Source organism: Maylandia zebra, linkage group LG10 (genome assembly GCF_041146795.1).
Source record: "Maylandia zebra isolate NMK-2024a linkage group LG10, Mzebra_GT3a, whole genome shotgun sequence".
NCBI classification, from domain to species: Eukaryota; Metazoa; Chordata; class Actinopteri; order Cichliformes; family Cichlidae; genus Maylandia; species Maylandia zebra.
This window is the reverse complement of record NC_135176.1, coordinates 24,077,639-24,102,479: the sequence shown is the minus strand read 5'-3', so window position 1 is coordinate 24,102,479 and position 24,841 is coordinate 24,077,639. Positions and strand designations below refer to the sequence as shown.

The 24,841-nt window shown below is 41.0% G+C and overlaps 1 protein-coding gene across 12 annotated transcripts in view; it reads right to left on the bottom strand.

The window, feature by feature from the left end:
- The window catches only part of tcf7 (transcription factor 7), a 75,110-nt gene extending 50,995 nt beyond the window's left edge, over positions 1 to 24,115 (bottom strand). For 2 of the 12 annotated variants that reach the window (XM_076889357.1, XM_076889360.1), the window contains exons 1-3: positions 23,577 to 24,113; positions 23,171 to 23,240; positions 21,579 to 21,685 (exon numbers count right to left, since the gene is read on the bottom strand). In XM_076889357.1, coding sequence (XP_076745472.1) covers positions 21,579 to 21,685; positions 23,171 to 23,240; positions 23,577 to 23,759 — 360 coding nt within the window. In that variant the 5' untranslated portion in view covers positions 23,760 to 24,113. Of the gene's footprint in view, positions 1 to 21,578; positions 21,686 to 21,916; positions 22,039 to 23,170; positions 23,241 to 23,576 lie in introns of those variants that run through there. The other 10 variants (XM_004561759.4, XM_076889361.1, XM_012922033.4 and 7 more) reach the window with 10 other exon arrangements.
- Positions 24,116 to 24,841: the final 726 nt, after the last annotated feature.

Genomic DNA, 24,841 nt, shown 5'->3' with positions numbered 1-24,841 from the left:
TGATTCTCATCTCGACATCTTTGTTACCCTCATGATGTCTGCAGTACACAGTACTTATCTGCTTCTCAGTCTTAAAGCCCCCATCCTATCTCTCTCACTCCCTCACTTGTTTAATGTCAGTCCAAGCAAAACAAGTCGGGCGAGCAAAAAGCCAAGCAGCGCGACCGAGGCCAAACCAGCGATCGCTGCTCTCGTCCTGGACCGCTTCCCTCCCTCCAGCTACTGCATGCAACGCCGCTGTTTTCGAACGGGCTTTCAACCAATTACTCCCACTGATCAAACTCCGTGATTCTTCTGATTTTGCTTTCCGCGACTGGCTCGCGAGGAAGCACCTCATCCAGAGCCAACATATCTTAGGATAATTTCATCTCGTGCAACAAAGATTCGCAGTTTCCAAGAATTCTGCTCTGCTCTGCTGCTGATGTGCTGTTTAATGCAACACCTGGAAAATGTGACTTTAAACATGGTATTGTTTTCCATGATGACAGGTGATGGAGTGATTTAGTTTTTCCACCTTTGCTGCCCGACTGATAACGGCTTAAAAAAAACAAAACAAAACTCCTGTCCGATGAAGACTTTAGGAAAGTACATGTGGAAATTCCTGTTTCATTTTTAATGCCTCCCTTTAGAAAGCTTCAATGCTGGTTCAGGCTGGAATGGCGATTTCTTTGTATCAACAAAGCTAAACCACATCCTCTTTTCTTTCTTTCTTTCTTTTTTTTAAACCAACGTTTTGTTTGTACTTATCTTTTTTTGCTGTTTCTGTTACAGTTTCCACTGCAGGTTCAGATGCTTTTGCAGACAGCAAAATCATCTCCATTTAAGGTGGAAATAGGAAAGAAGGAGATGCAGTTGAGCAAGCGAACCCTTAAAATTTTCCACCAACAACTTAACAACAGCACACGGTTAAGGAGGAGCCGTGTGTGTGTGTGTGTGTGTGTGTGTGTGTGTGTGTGTGTGTGTGTTCAGGTGACAATGAGACTCGAGGCCTTTATTTTCCATGGTAAACCACACTAGGCTTAACCTCGCTCAACTGTACACAAGAAACACGGGTGTGCACACGCAAATACAAAGACACAAAATGCACTTGGACACACACACACAAACACACAGAGTGACACAGAGAAGATTTGTATTGCCAAAACAGTAAAATTTTGCCCTCAGTACAGTTTTATTGCAAATGAGAAAACACTTGTGCCTTGCAGAGCCACAAATAATATCTACATGCGCTGTTTAGCTCTACTACGCTTGGTAATACTGTTTCTGTTGCCATAAGCAGAAACTTCTGAATGTAATATCCAGGTTATGTTTTATGCAACAGCACCTCGCATTAATTTGGCCGGCCTTGCAGGCACCAAAGAGGTTCTTGGATTTTTTTTTAAACCCTACAGATCAACAGCAGAAGCATCATTTGAGTAAAATAAATGAAGGATTGCATTTTGCCATTAATATGTTATGAATCAGTGCCGTAAAACAGTGGATAGAACTGCTACAAACAAGTAGGAAGTAGGAGAAGTTGAAGGTGGAAGTCTTGCTTTAATAACATGTACTGCATCCCTGACAAATTGCATTAAAAGAGCTGTGTGTGGACACAAATGACACTCTAACCACTCCCCTCTCACCTTAACCAAACAGAATATTTCCACCAGTGAAAAAAGAAAACGAAGGGAAACGCATCTTAACCAGAAAATCTGCTCATAGCTTGTTTTAATACTATTAATAAATAGAACAATCGCTCGTCCTAAAGGTCATCCAGTTCTGCAATAATGATCAATAAAGTTGTTATTTTTCTTGGGTCCTGTTTTTGTTTTCTGGAGTGTAACTCTTTAACTCTAACTGTCAGCAGGGTTCCTCCGGGGACATTCTCTCCTTTAAAAAAAAAAAAGGCAGAAAAAATGAGAAAAATAAAAATCAACAGTCCTCTTCTCTTGCTTCCTCTAATCAAAACAGCATACCACTGACTTGATGTTTAGCTAATGGATGCTTAATTGAAACCAGTATTCCCTCAGCTGCTCTGGGATTAATGTGCCTCTGCGGGGGATCAACTGGAGCCTGGATGGCACTCAAGCTGCGCTGCTTGTTTGAGACAGTGTCAGAGTTATGGCTGTCTTTAATTGGAGGCATTAAGACCCTAGGCCCGTTTTAAAATAAAAACAGAAAACAAATTATAGCGCAGACGGGGCGCAGAAGAGAGGCGAAGGGTAAAAAAGAATGAATGCGAGACAGAGAATCGAGACGGGATGAAGGTCGCCACGCTTTGCAGCTCAGTAGGGGAGCCAACAAGTCCTCTGGGTCCTGACAGTGGGTTGACTGCGCCTGTGCCTGCTGTAAATCTGCTTCTGTCTGGGGGATGATTCGGCAAGGGGACCATAAAAACATCACTGATGGAGACTGTTTGTCTGACTGACTGTCAGAATAGAGTCTGTCCTCTTCTCTTCCCTCTGAATGAAATAAAAAATGACAGCGTGACATCTGCAGCGAGAAGACGGTGGTGATGGGTGGAGGAGTCAGCGATCGTGAGTTCATTTGGCCAAATCGCATCAGATTAGCTCAGATCTTTTCATTCACAGAATTTTGTGGGGTTTTGATTTATTTTTTAAACTGCTGAATTTCCCAGCAAGTTGTTTTTCATACTGTGCTTTCCTCAAATCTATAGAAACTTCAAGGGCGATCCTGTCGGTGTCTTTCTGCAGTCGCTATCTTTCTGATAGTAACTGCAGTCTTGAGTCTTGCTTTGCATGTTCAACCTCTGGTTGCCATAACTACTTGCACCCAGTTAGGAAATTCAAAGAATGCAGTGCAATCCCAGGCCATTGCCGATTTCTCCTAGTTGCAAGAAGGTTGCCGTCCTGTTTTTACTGCAGTATGACTAACGACAGCACTGAGCGCATGTATGTTTTATTACATATAAAGGTTTGTGATTGTAATCTTTTTAATGTATACAGAATATCATCAGTCATTTGAGAGTAATAATTTGGGGTGCGGACTAATTTACTGATGGCCCTATTTAATCATTCTGCACATCAAGAATCTCTTTAAAGGACAACATTTGACAAGGGAAGGACTACTAACACTGGCAGATCTGACACCATTTCCCACCTTATGTTGAATAAAAGCCAAATATTAATGTAATAAATTATATCATCTACAACAGAGAACAGGCCAGGAAAAGAAATCTACAGTCATTTTGGCTGCAGCAGCCCCTCTGCTCCCTTTGCTTGCTTCTTTTTCAAAGAGATCCACTTCCTATTGCTGAAAGCAGAAACTGACTGTCAGAATTCGAGCTAGCCGTGGATTCGTGTTCCTTTTCCTTGAGTGCGGTGGTGAAACAGTTAAAGGTGTTCGTAAGGTGTCAGAGTCTGTTTCAACTGAGCCTGTGGTTTTTTTTTCTACCAGGTGCACAACGCGGTTTCCAGCTTCTCATTGTTTACTGCTAACTCCCTTCCGCTACTGCAGTTACCTTCTTCCTCCATTGTTCTCATTCTCTCTCACTATCAGTCTCTCCCTCTTTCAACTTCTTTCACTCTTGGTACAAATTTCTCCATGTTTTTCCTCCATCTGATCGACCCAAACTGTACCCATCTGATAAATCAGATGATGTGTTTCTTTTGTTGTTCACTTCCTGCACACCCACCTCTTCCCTTTCATCTGTCCTTGGTGTGCATACAGTGTTTCCCACATACATGTCATGTACTATGTACAACACCTACACAATCGCACACACCCACGCTCACACACAGATCAACCACAGTGCAATGCATATCACGGTTGCTCTAGTTTTTTGTTTGGCCCCAAAAAACGTTCGCACAAGCTGATTTACCACAACACCTTCTCTCACACCTACACGCACAAAACACTGAATAAAAATGCTTTATGAGCGCCATTACTTCCTGAAACATATTAATGTATCAATGACATCAACGTTATCGTTAGCGGGGCTTCTTGTTTATGTTTTGGTTGGTTTTTAATGCCTCCCCTCTCAAATCACCTCTTCCTCAAATCCACCTCTTTATTCTTCGCCCCCCTTTTTACGTCAAAGCCACGCTTCCGATAATTGCATCATGACTTCAATCGACATTTTCTGCATGTCATTTCTGCTCTCTCATCACCTGCTGATGGGGAAAAACATGCTCTCGTCGCGTGTCCATCGGTGCATGTGCGTGAGTACTGCACTCCTTAAAAGCCTGGGGTTTTTTTTCTTCTTCTTTCTAATGACCAAATGAAAAGTTCCCATGACTGTAAATGTGGGGATGGGAGTATCTCCCGTTTTCTGGTGAACAGGGCCAAACAAAGGTAGGAAATCAATTTGACGCATGACCGAGCTCCTTTTGAGGAAACCTGTTGAAAAGGGAATTCCTCCTTTTTCTTGCTTTAAAATTACATTAGCAGATGGACACAGTGCCAAAAACATAGGAGCTCAAACAGGAACAAGCTGTTAGTCCAACATGCAGCGTCCCTGTACCTCCGTTCATAACATCATCCTCACTGGAGAAACTCAAACTATAACATGCTTGGCAAACATGGTGGCATATTGTGGGAAACAGCTTTATCAGGTGCTGGAAAGTAACTGATGATAGGACACGTAGGAATATTTGGGATAAAATCTGGAATGTTTTGGGGAATTTTGGGGCATTGCTTTGCAAAATTATGAGTTTTTTTCAGTACCTTTTATTGCCAGGGATTTTTCTGTAATTTTTTCATACTCAAGTCGAATGTTGTGTGGACACTTAGCTATAACTGAAAGAAGAAAACAGTGGATCCTAGTAGCTTCATATGTCAGGTGTTCATAGCGTCATAGCTGAATACTAAAGCAGTGTCTGTATAGTGTAGTGGTTTACACTAGAGCTGGGCGATAGAACGATAACGATATGTATTGCGAAATAACTTTTTCTTGATAGAAAAATTAAACTATTGCGAGAGACCTCGCCGCTCTTGTCCTCTTAAAAAAAAAAAAAGAACAGCCAATCCAAATTAAGTAGTGCCGAGCCGAACCAATCACAGCTGCAGCGTCACGTCACGTGACTTGTTACGTACAGCACAAGTGCCAAGCCGCACAAGTGTATTTGTTTGGGAAGCAGCCAGCCGCCATGCCGCCTGGGTAATGGAGGAAATGAGCGTGCCGACTAGAGAAAAATCAACCGAGCGTGACCGAAGGTTACTGAAGAGAAAACCGATGATGGTTCCGACGCCGGAGAGATTGTTGAACGGAAGAGCCAGAGAAGTTCCGTAGTGTGAAGGTATTTCATTTCGGCTATTTCAAGTCTGACAAAAAACAGAGCAGCCACTGTAAATGTGCCGAAAGCAAGTCTGGAAATACAATAAACCGGTGCATGCTCAATCTCTGACTGGAAGCGCTAATTCGTCATTCGGCTTTTGTCAGACTAAAGTAACTGTTAAAACTGTTAGAAAAGCTCAGCTATACAACAAGGAGAGATTGAGAATTTCCTTTTAGTTCTCAGTTTATTTGATATTGACAAAAGTTAGTCAATTTTGTCTGTTCTTCTGTAAAACAAACTAAGATTTATTTTTAGAATTAATATTTTGTTTCTAAGTGGAATTGACAATTTAGTAGTCTGTTTCGTTTGTTCTATTTTGAAACTTAAACGCTTTAGCGGCTGCTTTTGTGTAGTTTGCAATATTTGCCTTTATTTATCTGAAAAAGTCTCATGTTCCTTAAGTACATCTACCCTGTTGAACTTATTATGGGAAATAAATATTTAAATCAAAACAAGCTGCTGATTATTTCACATTTTACTTGTGAGCAACGGCACATTTAAATCTTACAAACATAGTTATTTGGCTCATATCGTGATAGATATCGTTATCGCCTGAAATGAAAAAAGCATATCGTGATATGAAAAAATTTCATATTGCCCAGCTCTAGTTTACACATTTGCCTAACAGGCAAAACATCCCCGTCTTTGATCCCAGGAGGAGACAAATCCCATTGGAGTTGTGTCAGGAATGGGATCTGGGATAAAAGCTACCTGCTGTGGTGACCCACTTGTGAAAAAAGCATCTGCATACATATTTCAGTTCAGACAGCGGATGGAAGACACTAACTGCACATCGCTGGAAGTGGATGACATAAGTGCTGAATGCTGACTGACTGACCAGTTGGGTGACAGTGGGAGAACCGTGAAAAAAACTTCAAGGGTGAAAAAAGTGGACACTAAAGTGGACACTTTTCACTTCAGCTCTTCATGTCATAACTTTGCTCTTTCTGGTCCTTAGCCAAATACTAGAGCCTAGTTCACGGTCGCCACCTGAGTTGTTTTGCACGCCGACTGCGATGTCACCCATGACTGTTTATACCGGCGCTTGAGGTGTGTTGGGAATCAGACTCGCTGCAGTCTAGTTGCTCCTCAAAAACACCTCCCCATTAGCGCTGGAAAAGGAACATGAGAAGTCAAACAGGAAGCAAAGCAGGAATTCCAGAAATTCTCTGCTGTTGCACTGATATATCATTGAAATGGCGGGAAAGACCAGGGGCCTGTTCTTCGTACCTCGCTAAGTAAGTTAGCTGGATTAGATTGTTGACGATTTCGCGTGATCTTGGATCGTTCGGTTCCCCGAAGCTCATCCGGGACTTGCTGTCATAGCAACAGAGCCGTAAGCGTAAACCTGCTCGGGAGCAGGTTTACTTTATGTAAACAGGATTAGATCGCGGCCACGCAGGTATGTCCGCTTCATTTATACGAAAGCAACAGCGATATTCCACCACTGTTTCACCATAAATAAATAACATCAATGTAACTAAAGATAATGCAGCACTTAATCCTTCTATTGATTTCACACAGATACATACAGGTCATTTCCTAAAAAAGGGAAATGTACTATTAACATTCTATTACATGTATGTGATTATTACAGATGCAATTCATGTTTCAGAGTAGTAATTGCAAATCACTTCGTGTAATCAAGATGAGAGACCACGGCTATAAAAGCGAAGGTGGATTTGGGAAGTCTGTCACAGCCATGTCCTGTCCGTATACGCGAGCCTCCCATTGAGGAAGGTGCAAGATTGATAAGGAGAGTCCTCAGAATTCAGCGTATGTTGCGGGACAGACAGGATCCTTTAGCTCAGCGCGACAGTGTGCTCATTGAGAGATATCGATATTCCCGTGAGGGTATTATTCACTTAACCAACTTGTTGACGAGGGGGTGCAGGACCACCACCTGTCTTTTTTTTTGCTCTGCCCTTTTCTTGGTTGCTGTTATGAACAAACAAACAGATTATTTCAGGGTCTCTTTCCAAGAGACGAAAAGCAATATAAGTGATAAATATTACCATTCTGTAGAATATTCTTATATTCCACTTTTACTTGTTCCCATGTTCTAGTGGGTCCTGTTGTGGCTCTAATGTGAAAGGGGATATAATATAACAATATAATATAATGTAATATAATATTGGATAATATAGTGTAATATAATAAATCTATAAATAAATAACAAAGTGACTGAATAGTGGTATTGTCATGCGCTTTGGGTGCCTTGAAAAGCGCTATATAAACCCACTCCATTATTATTGTTATTATTGAATTACTTACGAGTTTGATTTGTCAGCAACTTTCTGCCAGCCCCTCTCTCCTTGCTTTTGCAGCCTTTGCAGTGTTCCCTTGCGTTTTAATTAAACTCTGAAACTCCTGAAATCCCTCACTCAAGAGTTCTTGCTCTGCTGCCGGAAAATACCGAGCGCGCCCCTTCGACATTTTCGCCGACCAATCAGCGGGTTGCCGATCAATGTTTCTACTATCGATGCGTAGCCCCTTTTACGACACCCAGTGATGTCACATTACTGCGTCCAGCTGTACTAATCGTCAACAACAGGTGTGTTCGGGGAACCGGATTAGCGAGCTCACGGTTAGCGCGATGGTTTGGTCTTGGATGTGTCATTTGATCTTGGATGTAGTGAGCGACGTACGAAGAACGGGCCCCTGGCCAGGTAACAAAAATCAAGAGATGCACGGGCAAGCTGAAATGACACCAAAGCACAGAGCAGAACAGCAGGTGTAAATTCATTTTGGGGCATTACCATTTGAAAAGGTAACATAAACTTGGGGTTAGACCATCAACCCTAACAATCACACAAACAACAACACGTGACTTTTTGTCCTGTGTCATAAATGTGCACCAGATGAATCATATCGGTCTCTAGTATATACCATATAATATATATATGTATAGCACATAAAGTTAATGGCTGCCACCGTCTGTAGCAGGCGATTATCGTCAGAGGGAGGAAAAGATTTCTGCTCCCGCGTGTGTGTGTGTGTGTCTCAGTATTCGTGTGTGCATGTGTGTGTTTAAGATCACAGCCATGTGTGCTGGGCTGCTTCATGCGGCTGTGGAGGCTCCAGCTGGTCTAGGCAGAGCCACGGGCACGGGGTGGAGGAGGATGGGGTTTGAGTTTCATTTAGTCGACTATTTTTATGAACACTCTTTCAATAAAGTGCATATTAAAATGATGATAAAGGTCAGCTGCGGAGGCTGAGGTTTGGAGGGCGAAACGAGCGGAGGAGAGAAAAGTCAGTGGAAGAACATTATCAATTACTAGCATCAACACAGCAAATATGAATGTTTTATTTGCAGTGGAAAGCCCATTATGATTGATAATGGTGATTATTAATTTAAGTCAGTGAGTCAGTGATCAGCTAGACCACTCAAATAACAAGAATGTCAGATAAGAGTGTGTAGGCATTTAAGGGTATTTTCAAAATCAGTCCAACAAACTTACCTATTTATATCAATTAATGACCACATCAGCAATCTTAAATATCAACTATTATGATATTTGAAACTTATCTGACAAACTCTATTCAACAGTGGGTTTTCTTTTTATAACAGGTGGGCATGCAAGCGGTTACTTACTCATAACAGGCCTCTTATTCAGTCATTTTGGTTAGTATTAGGTCATTGGTTACATTTTTTTTAACGTAAGTATTCACAGGTTTTATTAAGCTGCTATTTCATGTTGTTTTCCACAATTCCCTAAAGAGTTTATACTGTTGTACTTTATCGTCTAAAAGGGGGAAAACGGGGTTACAAGTTCTCAGTGCCCTTCTGGAAATCCTAAAGACAAAAAAAATTCCAGAAAACTTGAAATTCCCATTAGCGCAGAAATAAAGAAACATACCCACCAAGTGTTCAGCGCACACAGTGTACTGTTCTAAACCAGATCAACACTCACAGAAGATGTGACATCAGTGTCGTCAATCTGGAAACACACACACCCCTCAGAAGTAGAGTGTAAACAGGTTGTAAATTTCCTTACAGTGGATGGATGAAAAGAATCAGAGCTCACATGGAAATTTGTCATTTACGACTGCATGTGGTCGTCACACTGCAAACAGCAGATATGCCAGCGTAGCACAGCGTAGCACAGCGCAGCGGCGAAATGCCCCACAAGTGGCTGAGGGGGAAGGGTTATAAAATTGTAAACACGAACAGAGGAAACACCTGAACGACTATTCTGATATTTAAGAGACACAGTTGAAATAAAGTTTTTGCTTTTCTCTGCTGTCTGAACTATTCTTTAACATTCTCCTCTGTAGATTTGTTTATGGCAAGTGTTGCAGCTGGACAGATGGCACCACAACAAAGTTATGTGTCAGTTTCATTACCTGAGGAGTCACTTTTTAGACAGACTTATAGGGCATCTATACTTGTTAAATCTACACCCTTCTGAAACCCTACGTTGTAACCTCCCTATGTGCCATCCATGTTGCCCGCACAAACAGCTTCTTCATCAAGTATAAATTAAGCATTAGGATAAATGTTCAGCTTAAGTAAGACTTAAGAAGAAAAACAACTGCAAGCACTATGACGTTGTGAGTCTTTATGAAAGCTTTTTTTCCCCTGTTGGTTATGTAGAGATACTACAAATCTAAAAACATGTGCATTTAAGCTTGTGGTGAACTCTGCACTCATTTGCTCAGAGTTTCTGCCCCAGAACACACCGCACTCCCACTGCTTACTTAACTATTGTCTTTTAGTCTATGGCTCTTCTGATTAAACCATGGTTTGTGGGGGCATTTTATAAAGGGGAAATTACAAAGCAGATCCTATCAACTTAAGTTTATTTTAGATTTCTAGCTCACAGGTGCACAAGTGACAAATCCAATTCCTAGAACATCTTTAAGGAAGATTTTTTATGCCTATATTTTTAACGTCAGCACATTGAAGCTAAACTATGATGACAGGAACGCTCGATTTACTTATTAGACTGAACGCAGTCGAGACTTAAGAACTAAATGTTGTGGATCTTTTAATATTTGCATGTGATAAACTGTCCTTTGCCAATCTTAAGATGCAGATCTTACAATTTTGTAGTGCAGATATAAATGACAGCATATATCAAATTAGCTCAGTTTATCTGATCAGCGACTCATCAGAGCCCATTCCTGAAATTCATATTTCTCATCGTCTCTTAATAAAATTCTGTAACCCATCACTTGGTTTTTTATTTTTTTGGAAAGTACGAAATGATTATGTGTGAGTTACATGTAAAACTCTTCGAGAAAGGTAGCGACTTCTTTTGCGAAACTGTCTGATTATTGTCAGTAATGAAGAGGAAATGAAACTACACTTTTAATTCCCATAGGTCATGTGACCTAAAAAAATCCCACTCTCTCTCACTTTCTCTCTGTCTGTCTGACAGACACACAAACACACAGACTACTACACACAGAAACCCAGTATAGAGTGTAATCACCTGAATATCACTTGATCTCCCACCGATATGTAACCCTAACATCCATGTTGGAGTTTCTTATACATTTAAAAGTTTACATCACAACAAAATTGAATGTTTATAATTATACGGCCTTTACGTGACAGTATAAAGCCCCTTGATGTGACTGCTGTTGTGATTTGGCGCTATATATATAAAACTGAAGTCTAATGAATGAATAACTTTAACTAAAATATGCCGACTCGGCAAACTACTCTTGCAGGTGCAAAGTGTTGGTGTAAATCCCTTCACGGCAGTAACATATACGAATTTACTCTTTGCTTTTTAAAAGAAACCTAATTCATTAATTAATTTATATAGATTCACTTTAACTTCTCATATTTATATCTTCATATATATATATATAGTCTGAATATGTTGTTTCTTCATTAATGCACTACGAATCTCCTCATTGCCCAAGGACCCAGGATGAAGGAGGGATTCAGCCTGTTAACTGGTTGCATGTGTGGCCTGCTAACCTATAAACTTTGTGATGTGGTTCAGTGTGTGTGTGTGTGTGTCTCTTTAAATGACCTGTTCCACAAAGCAGCAACATACTTGTTCTGGGGAGCTGCCAGATGCCCAATCATGATAACAGCGACACATTAGACTACACACTGCACGCCTGTTAAAATACATATTCGAAATAATATCCTTTTGCACTTCTTTGAAACAACTTGTCTTTGTGACCTATCCTGAAGGCAGCGTAGACATCAAATTTTTGGAAATGCATACTGTGTAGTAAAAGTTAAAGTAATCTTAGGGCTCGCAGTTTTCTTTCAGTTTCAGCTGGACACCATGCGGATTTGTTATCTCGTGAGTAAACTGTGCTGCATCACTACTTCCTTAAATCAAAAACCACACGTTTCAAACCATGATATTGTGGACAACGATATGTGAAAAACTAGCACTTCAAACTTTTCTCCAGTTCTTTTTACTTGACCAGCAAACCATGCGTGCAGCGCGAAGATGCACATAGACACATTTGCATGCGCGTGTGGCTACTTTGATATCTGGTGTAAGAGAGAGACATTGCTGTCATTGATTAACTACAGGCTGTGAACACACATCTGGGAGGTCTGGACAGCTCGCTCTGTAAACAACAACGTAGAGGTTTTGCATGGTTTCGCTCCACAGGCCAATGACTCACCTGGGTGCAACATCCCGCAACTCTCTCACTGACTCACACAGACATACATGTGCGCACGCACGCACGCACACACACACACACACACACACACACACACACACACACACACACACACACACACACACACACACACACACCTCATAAACAAACACTGGGACCTAAACAAAGAGCCTCTTTGTGAACCTTGACCTTATGTCAACTACCTTTATGTCTCTCTGTGTTTCTTTTTTTTTTTTTCAATCCTGCAAAAATGCGACCACTTCCCCCTTCAAGCTGTTACAGTGCATAACTCTCCCATTCAAGCAGAAAACTGGCTTGTATACACAGCTTAGAGAGCAAGGAATAAAAATGAACTTAAAACAAACAAAAAAAAACACTTTTATGTTTGCTTAAGGTTTCCTTGAACCACATGTTGCACAACACGGGACCTGAGGTGCTCCGAAGTGCTGCTTTACGGAGACCTCGATGCAGTGCCAACGCTACAAGACGGCAACTAAAATCAAGGCCCTCTGTGTTTTAACATGTTTGACCTCTAGCATATTCTTGCTGGCAGGAAACGTAGGTGGAATCATGGGAAATGTGGTCTTCATTTAGAAAAACACCTGCACTAACGCCACATGAGGTTACCAACCTTCAAGACCCCTTGTTTTCATTTTAGTTTCATACCAACTGCAGAAACTTTAGCACACTTAGTTCGGCGTGGTGCTCGCTGAGCGAACACATGCTGTTTTGTCTCCGCTGGTGCGTTTGAGTGTATGAAGGCAGAGAGAGGGAGCGCGCGCGAGAGAAATAAAGTTAATAATAATCAAATAAACCCACAGTTCCTTTGCCAACACCTGTCTTTTACTGCTCTACCACTTCCCCCACCCCATCTTCCTTCAACGCCGGAAAGAAATAAGTGGATGAATAATTACAGGTATAAACACCTCAGGGCTATCCAAAGGGTTTTTTTTCTCCCCCTCCTGATATTCTTCTTAACATTACCGCCTCTTCAAATAGTCTTCTGAACAGTTTCTCTTCAGGTGCCTTCACAGCCCGCTACTTCAAAGCCAGTAGGGCAATGAGAAGGCTCTTATGGTCATTTGTATTTTAATCTTTCCCCCTCCTCTTCTCCTCCTTCTATAGCGCTGTCTTTACCTCTCCAGCCTTTCCTCTATAAAAATTTATTTATCTGTCTTCACCCGAATCTATTTCGATCTTGAGCTCACATTTTCCGTTGGCTGTGGTCTCCCTGAGACTAAGTGAACATGGCAACCTCAAACAAACAAGCATGATATCCAGCAATTATAAAGATTATGATTTATATCGACTAGAAACATCTTTGTTTGGTCCTTGCATTTGCTTTTCATGTCTTTAGTCACTGACACAAGATGAAAGTACACATCAGAAGTCATATTTACATTAGAAAGTTTTATTTTATATTTACATCTGATAGGCGAATAACTTTTTAGATAGATAACTTTTCATTGAGTATCTTGGCGTTCATGGATGCAAATTTGCAAGAAAGCGTCAGATTATGAGATGCACCTCCTTTTTTTCTCTCAATATTTTATTCACGCTGTCAAATAATAAAGAGAATACACACTTACAATTTAAACCAATGTTTCAACACCAGTCAATACTCCTTCAAATCACAGCCAGCTGCCACTTCCGTAAAGCTTAAACCATAAAGCTTAGAAAAATAGTTTCTTTGTTTCATCTTATTTTGTTGCTGTTACAATGATACACGTCTATATTGAACACAGCTGGAGTTGTAATAAATAAGCTTATGCTCAGATTTGGAAAGTTTTTTATTATATTCTTGGCTCTGTATGATGTCAGTAAGATCCGACTTGATTATAAGGTCGTATCTGGCTGTGAGCATAGAAGCCACGCCCATCTGCTGTTGAGACCTTCTGCTTGTGAGGGGTAGCCGATCAGAACCGAGGGGCCGCGCTGAAGCCCAGTATAAGATAAATAGGGATTATTTTGAGCTGTGAATTATGCAAAGCCATTCCAGGAGAGTCCAAAAATAAAATACGGAGCTGGAAAATGAGCGTAACAGGTTCCCTTTAAGAGGTCCTCACAGAAGTTAACCAACATGAGGTGACTGTGATGGAAAATGGTGAACAGCAGGGCAGGCGTGGAGAGCTAATAGGACAGTAAATTAAACTGAACTGACACAATACTGAATAATGTTGATATATAGTAATTAGATATACAAACACTTGATATAAATAGATAGTTTTAGAGGATTTGGGTGTATTTTTGTCCTCAGTTACACTGTTATATTAAAGTAAATGCTGCTGCTGTAATATGACACTATTTTTAACATGGGTAACATATTGTGATCACATTGCTTCATGTCCCCTTTTATTGAGTCCCAAATTTAGTTTTAACAGTTAATAAATTGTGAACGAGGACACTCGATGTTTTCATGTTTGGCAGTAGTTTACTCCCGTTTACACTCTGCACAAACATAATCACAGACTTGAACACATCATAACGATAGAAAAAGATGTCAGATGGGGCTTCATGAAGCCCTCTCAGCATACTTTGAATACTACATTAATAGTTCAAAAACCTTTACTTCATGGATGCAACGCAGCACGGGTGTTACTTTAAAGCAGAGCTGTCAGTTATAGTTAAAGGAGAAAAAGATCCAAGAAAAGACAAGATGCAAGCTTTCCATCCGAACTTGGGCTTTTCCCGCATTCTAGTGAAAGCTGCTTTTCTTTTAGGCCTCTTAAATCCGAGTGTGCAGGGTCCTTATCGTAGGCAGTCAGAGACAGGGAGGCCCCAGCACTGCTCATCCCAGCCCCTGGGTCTGTATGAAGGGGGGATTAGGGAGGCCTCAGCCTGTGTTGCTGCCATTGTTTACCAAGAGACTAGGGGAAGGCTGAACAACCCCCCTGTCAACACTGCAATACAATGGGAAACAAGGAAGTGGCAAGATCCTAGAGACTTGCGCACACACATGCCATTCCCTTGATCTTGGAGGATCGACCTCGTATTATTTGGGAGATTGGAGGAGGAGGAAAGGGGAACGGGGAGGAGAGCTTGTTCACAACGGCAACTGATTTCTGAATGGATACAAGAAAAAGGAGGAGATGTATGAAAAACCTTTATGGGCTAAAAGATGTGAAATTACTCAAACAGAAAGCATAAGCTTTCAGTTGAAGTGGGTGAAAACAATCAAACTGATATTTCTTTGTAGGCTGAGATACTGAAATGTTCAAAACACACACTTCAGCTGAGTCTTTAGAGTAACAGAAATGACGACGTTCCCCCGCCGCCTTTCCCAAACATGTAAACCATCTCTTAGCAGCCTTCCTGTCAATTTTTAATTCTGCTCTGTGAATCGAAATGTCAAATGAGCAGGAAATTCCCCCAAATCAGACAACACTGAGCTGTAAAACACAGGCTCGTAAATTCCACTGACTGAAAGCACGCTGTCAAACTGCATTTCGACCAAACATTTACTGTTATCCCAAAGAACCTGAGCCATTTACAGTCAGTGTCCAGGTAGGCTGAGCGGGAAAGTGTTTTAGAGCAGCCTGCTGCCTTCAGAGCGTGCTGACGTCATAGTGTGACCACAGCTTCCACATCACAGGGAGTTTCACAGCCTCTCTGACAGCGAATAGATTTGCATGCAGACAAATATCAGATATCAGCTTAAACTGCTTAATTATTCAGAAAATGACCCACAAACAGACCAGACGGACAATCTTTGAAGTCTGTGGACAAAGTTGTGAAACAATTCAGCGCTTTATCGCCGAACCTCAGACATCTTCAGACCTACAGATTCCTTTTGGATCGAATCATGTCGAAGCTGCTCTACATGCGAACATCACTCCAGAAAGGTGTGCTTCTTTCAAACTAACCACGAGGCACGCTGGATCTCTCAGACGACTGGTGGTAAAAGGTTACTGATTAAAATCCAAATACTTGGCTCATTAATATACAACCGCTAACCACCAATCACTTTGCGCATGACTCACTGGCCACTTCAGATAAAGTAAAAACCCTGGTTTTTGCTTCAGCGGGCAGGCCACCCACTAATTTCAACCAAACATCCATCAATCCCCATCAACAATCAAGCAATGTTGCTTCTACTTTGCTTCTCCTCTTACTTCAGTCTAACCCTCTCGATTCCTTCGCAGCAGAGAATCGTCACAATAAAAATCTCACGCGAGATTAAAATTAAGACGCTTTTATGGTGAAGCAGCTGTAGGAAGTGCAGCTGGCGTTATGGAAATCAATAACAACTGTTAACTTCCAGTCTAGAGTAAAATATGCACTTCTTTTCAGAGCCCACAACTTTGAGATATTTGACTAGTTTTCTAAGAGTTGTAGGTTCCAGGAACTGAGAAAAAAACAACTGCCTCCTCCTTACAAATTAATATCCAAACTGTCCACTAATAACAGGCGTTTTAGGGGAAGTCATGTGAGTAATTGCCAGATGTTTACCTAAAAATGGCCACTAACATATAAAATATTTGATATTAATGCAAACAAACCACAAAAAATCAGCAGAACCAAAATGTTTTTCTCATCACTTCTGTTTCTTCTTCTATTGATTCCTTGTGTGCTTTCCTTCATAATCAATCAAAACATTAAGTAATGAAGAGCTGGTTCTCATGCTCAGAAAAGTTGATCCTGTGTGACTTAAGAGGTTAACGAAATACACACACAAAAAAAAGTTCTTACGCTTCCGATGCATATAATTGGAAATGAATGAAAATAAGCTTTCCTATTTTCCCATATGATCTCCTTTTAATAGTTCGCAATTACCAAGAAGTTATCTCTCCGAGTAGGAAAATGAAGTGAGGAGAGATGCTTGGAACCACCTCAGATGCTGAAGACAGCACAAGACGATAAAAGAGATGGATATGTGGAAATGGCAAGCGTGCAAAGGGAGTGAGGAGGAAGATGGATGGAAGCTGAAGACAGAAAAACACTCTTATATCTACTGAAGGTCTCCCCTGCGACAGGGTTTAACTGCCTGAGACGACAAAGACTCATGATCCCTTCAAAAATAATAATTAAAAAAGAGAGAGAGAGAGTGACTGCTGGTAATTCACAGCATTATACACACAGCAAGAAGAGAGCTGACACACACACGCTGCATCCACAGTATACGGCCAGCATCATCACACAAAACACACCATGAACCCTGGGTACAAACACAAGCCTAAGGCAACAAACTAGAAAACACACACACACACACAGAACATGCCAAAAGCTTTGATACATACAGATTACTTAGTGTAATGAACTTAAACAGCAAACACGCACGCGCGCTGACAAACACACTCGAGATAAAGCTTTATCCAAAGACAACAAGCTGAGGGAGTTTAGTCATATCTCCGAATCCCACAAATCTCCTTCTCTGGCCACTTCCCCTGAAAGGACGGCTGATATCTCCATTAATGCAACAACAGTGAAATGTCCCATGAAATGCTGTAATAGGAGTATTATCGCTGAATGGGATAAGGAGCCAATACGCGTGTAGTCGCTTTGTAAAAACCACTTCTCAGCAGAGATTAGAGGCTTCTTCTTTTCTCTTTAAATCTAAAATTTTAAATGTTAATACCAAAATAACAAGGAGTGATTATCAGTCTGTTTGCGTCCATTTCTGCCACTTTGATTCAGCTGTATTAGGAAAACAATGCGTTAATCTTTCACAACAACAGCTCAGGCAATTTCGTTCCCCCTCCTATATGAAATATAAGTCAGCCCACTCCGACGGTCAGGTTTTCATTCAAATGTTTTTTCATCAGTTGGCGATTAAAAAGTGCAAAAAGCTGGCTAGACCTTTACAAGTGAGGATAAACCCACACAGACACAAGCAGACTGATTTTACAATTAATTTCTGACTTTCAGTCATTCAGCTGAGGTTCTCACAATGACTGCAACAGTTCAAAGCAGTTTACGGGAACGCACAAAGGTGTTGTAGTTTCTTCAGGTGAGCTGGTGACATGTGGGCAACGCTGCAGAAATCTTTACACCACAGCCTGTTAAATAAATTCACGTTTAAAAAAAGAAAAGAAAGTATATCAAAGGGTTTGACTTCAAATAACACAGATGAAGCTACACTTTCTTTTCTCTTAATAGGTTTCTTAATACATTTAAAACATGAGAAAAGCAGTGCTTATAATATATTCAAGTGTTCTGACGATTGAATCATCTTTATTGTCATTACACACAGTGCAATGATATTTGGTTTGGCTTTCTTCTAGGATAAAAAATGAGAAATACACAGAATGAATAAAGAATTGGTACGTAACTGAAGATAAACAAATAAACTCAGGAGAAAAGCGGTTTGTGAACGATCTGACAGTCTAGTGTAACAAAAGCAGAAACCTGATCAAAACTGCTTCGATTAATACATGTGTACTTAATCAATGAATTAATTCATTGGCTCCGGATTCATTTTATGTTGATTAGTAATTGATGATTAACCAATTCATTATTTTGACTCAAAGTAACTGCACGTAGGTTAATCCACAAAACTAAACATAAGTGGATGTAAGGCAGTCGTGACTTCTTGTTGTTGATAAACTATCTGAATTAAGACAGACGGATGATTTAAGCTTTACATTTTTTATAACCAAACAGGTTTGATAGCAGGGTCCCGGCAGCAGTGAGCATGAATCTGCCTCCGCCGAATGTGAGCATAAGCTACCCTCTCATCGGGTACACACAAAATCAAGAAGTCGCAATCATCTCACCTTTTAAAGACTACTTGATGATTGAAAATGCAACAAACACCAACGATAAAGCTGTGTACACACATATTCTACAGAAAAAACGTCTGAAAAATCAAACTCTTGTGCTGCCAGAGTAGCGTGTGCATGCACCGCTCTTAACACTCGTGCAACCTGGCACAATCGGAAAGACTTTGCACTACAGGACTGGCAGGCTGAAGACCATTTAATGTCCATTCTGACTGGATCTGACATTTTTTCGCCTGCAAAAAAAGATCTAAAAATAATCCAGGCTCCAGTGCATGTGCGACATGAGACACTAGAAGCGTAAGTCATAGCTCCAGGACAAGACAGGCCAGCAGTGAGACATGGACACACGCACACAGAAATGTCCCATGTCAACATCACAATAACGGGAAAACCACAAACAGCTCTTTTTTCTGTCAGTCACCCTGACCTTGAACTTCTGATCCAGCTCTGCCATCCATAATCATCACCCCCCCCACCTCACCCGCTAAACCACTACTCTCAGCCCCTTTCAAGTGGCAGGTTAGACAGGGCCTGATACCCCGCTACCGCCTCACAACCAGCGGGCTAATTACAAGGGAAGCAGCAACAAGTGAGCATTGTGTGGAGTCTCGAAGACACACGGGGGGGGGAAGAAAGTGCTCTTTATCATGCCACCACCACCGCCGCCACCACCGGTACCCCTTTACCCCCCCCTCACTCTACCCAACTCGCCAATCCCACCCCCAACGAGAACAATCTATGAGAGGCTTCTGAGGTTGGAGAAGAGAAGAGAAGAGAAGAAAAGAGAAGAGAAGAGAAGAGAAGAAGGTGGAAGACACCACGTTTGTCTCCACTTCTTCACAATGTTTGTCACGATGCCGGATGTGCTGTGTTATGCAGCTTCGAGTATAAAGACGTTTGAGGAAACAACAAGCATGCTCACTAAGACTCGTAGTTCATTCAGTCGTATTCTCAGAATGTAACTGGTTACTGAATAAAGACTCTGAAAATGAAATGTGATTTCCAAGGAGACGCTGCTGTACCTACAAGTGCTTCTCTTCCAAGCAAAGGCTTTGCTTTATGTGCAAAACAGCACAATTAAATGGAGCTAGCAGGTCAAGGATGTATTCTATACAAGAACATAAAAAGAAATAAACAGTAAAACAAAAGTTTTCACCCTGTATTTTTTTTCTAGCAAGCCTGAAAGGAGCATATATAAAACTAAAGTGAAAAGGCACTGTGTAGCCAAATCACATGTATGAACAGTATAACCCGTCTTTACTTTACAGATGCATTTAGATCCATTATATGTTTTTCTTTATAGCTGTGGCGGAGAAAAGAAGCCACTCTCCTACTATGTATTTTCCCCACAGACTACAATTTTAAATTTTAGTTTCATTTAAAAAACCATGGAAAATGAAGGTAACTGTCCGCTTTTATTCTGAAAAATCACAGACCCTATTAAAGTCTCCCATGACCAGCCAACGGGCCCTGACCTGGACACTGACGGCGTCTTGAAACACTCTTAAGAAGCTCCAAGGTGCCATTAGAAAATCACATTTTCCAGCCATAAATCAGCATATTCCTTATTCACTATGCTCTCACGTGAAATCAGCCTACAGCACATGTCATCTCACAAACAGGCATCTATGCTGTTTAGCAACGTCTTGTCTGCTAGAGCAGGGGGTTAATTCAGGCAACAGGATTACGCAGCACGTGAAAAATGAATTAGGCACAACCGTTCACGTTCGGCGCAATTACTCAGCCTATCCATGGATATTGGTTCTTAACGGGTGACTCGAAGGGATTTTTTTTTTATGATGAATTCTTTAAGGGCTGTCTGGCTGGGTGAGCAATACTGCATACTTGAAATCTTTCCACGAGTCGTTCTGATGTTTGTTTTAGCGGTTTTAACACTTAGAACTGCTATTAAGGCTGTGCAATAAACCTCTTGTCATTCACCCGGGGTACAAACAGATGGGAAAACGTCACGTGAAATGGTTCGCGATGACGACATCAATCAAATTCCAACTTCAGCAACGGCGTAAACAAAAACAAGCTTTTTTTTCCTGTTTTTTTTTTTTGCTTTGCCTCATGAGGCTGCGGCACTTTGATTTTATTCCGCTGTGTTTTAAATGCAGCTTTATTTTATAAGGCAGTTAGGGATGGTGTGAGCCTTGGGGATGGGGTGTGGGGGGAGTTAGCAGCACAGTTCAAAGCCAAATCAGAGCATGTGTAAAGTTTGAGAGAGATCTGCAGTGATGTGCCATTCATCTTCAGTCTGACAGAGACTCATGTTGTCTCTTCTGAATCTAAAACCTAGTGCAACATAAGCTGACTGATTCTGCTTTGTAATGTGAAAGAGACCCCCCCTCTCCAAAAAATATATAAAGCTGGTAGTTTAAACCCCTCTAAATAAGAGACGCAGCATTAAAATTCTGTATAATGTTTTAAGGGGTTATAGCTGAGCCACAATATGCTAATTGCATCTAAAAGGGGAAAACATCACTGAAATTTAGGCTGATGTGAGGGGAACTTTCCTAATTCTCAAAACTGCATGCACATAAAAAATAGAAATTATGAATTATGAAACAGAAAATACCAAGAAGAAATGTTTTATGCTTTTATGCACAAAAAGTCGAGTAAATTCTCCACCGCTTTGCATCTCTTTTCTCTCGAACTGAGACTACTGAGGACGTCTTTGCACCAGCCCAAAAAAATTAAAAATTAAAAAATAAAATCACTCAGAGGACACCAGGCTCGATATCTCCATCTACGAGTGTGCGTTCCTTTTATTCTCCCCGACTACAAAACACTGGATTTCTCTTCTGGGGCTCAGCACTGTGTGTTCACAGTCTGGACTTGATACTAAATAATACAAAGACAAGCTGAGGCGCAAAAACTTGCACCTTAAGGAGTCCTCAGGAGCACAGAATATCATCAGGTGCTAAGAGGAGAACCATAGCCAGCAGAAGGATTCAATGAGAAGTGGACTTACAGATGGAGAAACGGAGCTGTTGGGGAGGTAGGGGTCTGGCAGCATCAGGAACGGGTACCCTGGATATCCCGGCGACTTGTACATACCTCCATCTTGCTGCTTCGACACTGACAGGAAAAGCAAACAATTAGAAGCTGTCACCTTTGTTGCCTAATTTTTCCAAACTCTTTTGATTTGCTGTCTAAATCTCAATAGTTATCATTTAATAATGTATTTAATTTACAATAAAAATCATGACAGCTTGGGGGAAAAGAAAAAAATAAACAACAATAAAGGTAAAGCTGTGGGTGCAAATGCTGGATGTGAGGATTAAAATAAAAATCAAACCTGATACTTACTCACACAATGCTGCTAAGGTGTTAACGTCAAAAGAAAAAGAAGGTAAACGTGCATATAAAGCAGCTCAGCTATTTACAGGCATTCTAGTTACTACACTTTACATCCGTGAATGAGCAGAAGCAACAATACTGGAGACAAAAGCGTTACAACCACCACATAGTCTTAGAGGCGTGAACTTCTGTAGCCTATGTGTTAATTTATTTCTTACCACCACCCATATTAAGCACGAGAGGCCTATGTGGAGGTCAGATACGACTAGGTTATACCTGCATAGAAACACACACACGCATACACACACACAAAACACAACTGGCTTCCCTCGTGAGTGCTGAGCTTTCTTGCGAAGGTGACAAAACTTTTAACGTGGCCAGAACCTGAGTGACAGAATCTGAGGGCAATCAGCATCCCTCAGGGCGGAACTGTTTTTTCTGATTTCTGCGGGTTTCACTTTTTCTCGAGGACCATCAAATAGACCAGTTTTTAAAAACCGCAAATCCACATTTGATGAGGATTTTTTTCTTTTTTTGATCAAAGGATCACAAGGTGAGAGCATTCTTCCTTTCAGAGATGAGTACACACAACAGTGATACCTATAATTAAAGCTGTTTTGTATATGTTGTCTAAATGCGCCCTGGCGTAGTTAGGGGAATTTGCTTTTTTTTTTTCCCCTCTATCTTTTTGGGTGGTAGGTTTGAAGAAAAAGGAAGGCTGACCTTGGTTTTTTGGCAAAATCTTATAAAAGATCACTAGATAAGTAAGCTTAAAACATAGTGAATTAAAATGAAAGGCACTAGCAATTTTTACAGCTACTGAGAAATTGCTTTGCCCTTCACACCAGTGCCTTTACCTAAGCTTAATGACAATTTAAGGCCAAGAGGGTTCCACTTTTTTAAAGATAGCTAGTCTGCTTGCATCTCTGCTGAGCTCTGCTAATTTGACTGAGCAGCAGAGGAAATCTCCCCAGCAAGCTATAGATCTTAGAGATAAACTAAAGAGCTGAAGACAGGATGGCCATCTATTTTTTTTGTTTTGTTTTGCAGTGTACACCTGAGCGGTGCTTCTTTGAAGTTTTAATGCAGCAGCACGTGCGCCCGTGACCAAAATAACTCCTTGCTTTGACACAGTGGGTGGTTTTTACCGCTTTCTTACACAGTACTTGACTGCTCATAGGGATGAGAGTGAGTATGTTCATGTTTTTTTTGGTTTGTTTGTTTGTTTTCCCAAGTTTTTTTAAATTTGTATTTTCTGCTTACCAACGTCGAGATGCTCCCGGTGTTTGTCTGGGAAGCCCCTCTGCTCGCCCTGCTGCCCCCGTCTGACCGCCTGGAAGGGATCGTAAACAAACACCGAGTGAGAATTACCCGAAAAAGTCACGAAAGCGCCACAAACCGCTGCCAAACAAGAGTAACTTTACATTGACTTTATCACGCTAATAAGTGCAATTCAGTTTTGCTCTCGTTCTGTAGTAGACCCGTACCACCACCACCACCACCACCACCACCCCCTCTTTTTTTTTTAACTACTATAACCCTGGAGGCAAGTTGACTGCGCGAGTTGGTTTCATTCAAAGCTTCTCAGCAGCGCGTAAAATAAAACAAGCTTTCCACACACACTTTCTCCCTCTGCCTTTCACACACAGTCACACTCCGTGACACCTACCGCTGCGTTCGGACTTTGATTTATTTCCGACTCGTTCACCAGAGAGGACTTGAGGTCGGCCAGGTCTCTCTCCGTGAACGCGTTTTCTTGGATTTTCTCCTCTTGCTCTCCTTCGTCCTTAAACGATATCATCTCATCATTGGCTCCCAGGTCGTCCCCGCCGCCGCTGCTAAGCTGAGGCATGTCTACTTCCCCCCTCCTCTTCGATGTTATACACGTTTAAAAAATGATACTGACAAAAAATAAAAATAAAAAAGTAGAAAGAAAAAGATTCAGCGGGACTTCTCTGTTAAAATCTCCTCAGTCTGGGGCGCCTCCGAAGTACAGAAACCCCCACCGCATACAGAAAAAAGTTGAGATGTGGCGTCCCCCGGCTGGTTGGTTGGTAGAAGACTAATGTTTCCCTACAGCAGCAAACAGCTCATTTGAGCCCAAGACAAGGCGAGGAGTCCGACATCAAAGGGCGCCGACCGGATGATTGACAGGCCCGATGACTTGTTGGGGGGTTGTACAATTGTTTCGGCAGAGGGCTGAGCTTCTTAAAGAGACATCACCTCTCCCAGCTCAGGCGAACAGACGTTATTCATGACTTCCAGGGGCGACTTTACACCTTCCACGATCCCACGGCTGCCACCTAAACTTCAGGCTCAGCTGGGAGATCAGTTTTGTTGCGCTTCTGCAACTTTTTCGTCATGAATTCCGCCAGTGCGGTGTATTTACGTACACTGAATCAGTGTAGTAAAATACACACTGCTGCTTTGCACTTGATGCAACTTATCAGACTTAGCTGTAGATACGGTTTTTACTATTTAATATAAAAATATATGTAATAATATAAATATATATATATATATTTATCTATTATATTTATTAACTTTATTTACATTGCAATTATTAGCAATAATCCGGTTATATAAGCTATATTGTATTGTAGTAATTTCTTTTTAATTAATGCTTTTGATACTTTGAATACATTTCAGTAATGCTACTTTATGTAAGTAACATTTAAAATGAAAGACTTTTACTTTTAATGGAGTACATTTATAGTCTAATACTGTTACTTTCATTGTAGCAAAATAATCAAATACTTTCTTCAGCACTGTTTATATTTTAAAGTAGCTGTATCTAAAGTCTTTTTTACTACTTTTAAAAAAATTTCACTCTAGAATTCCTGTTTTTGATATTTAAATCATAATCACTAACTCATTCATGTAGTGCTTAGATATAATGCTACTATAAAGCTCACACAGAATCTCAGTTTTCTT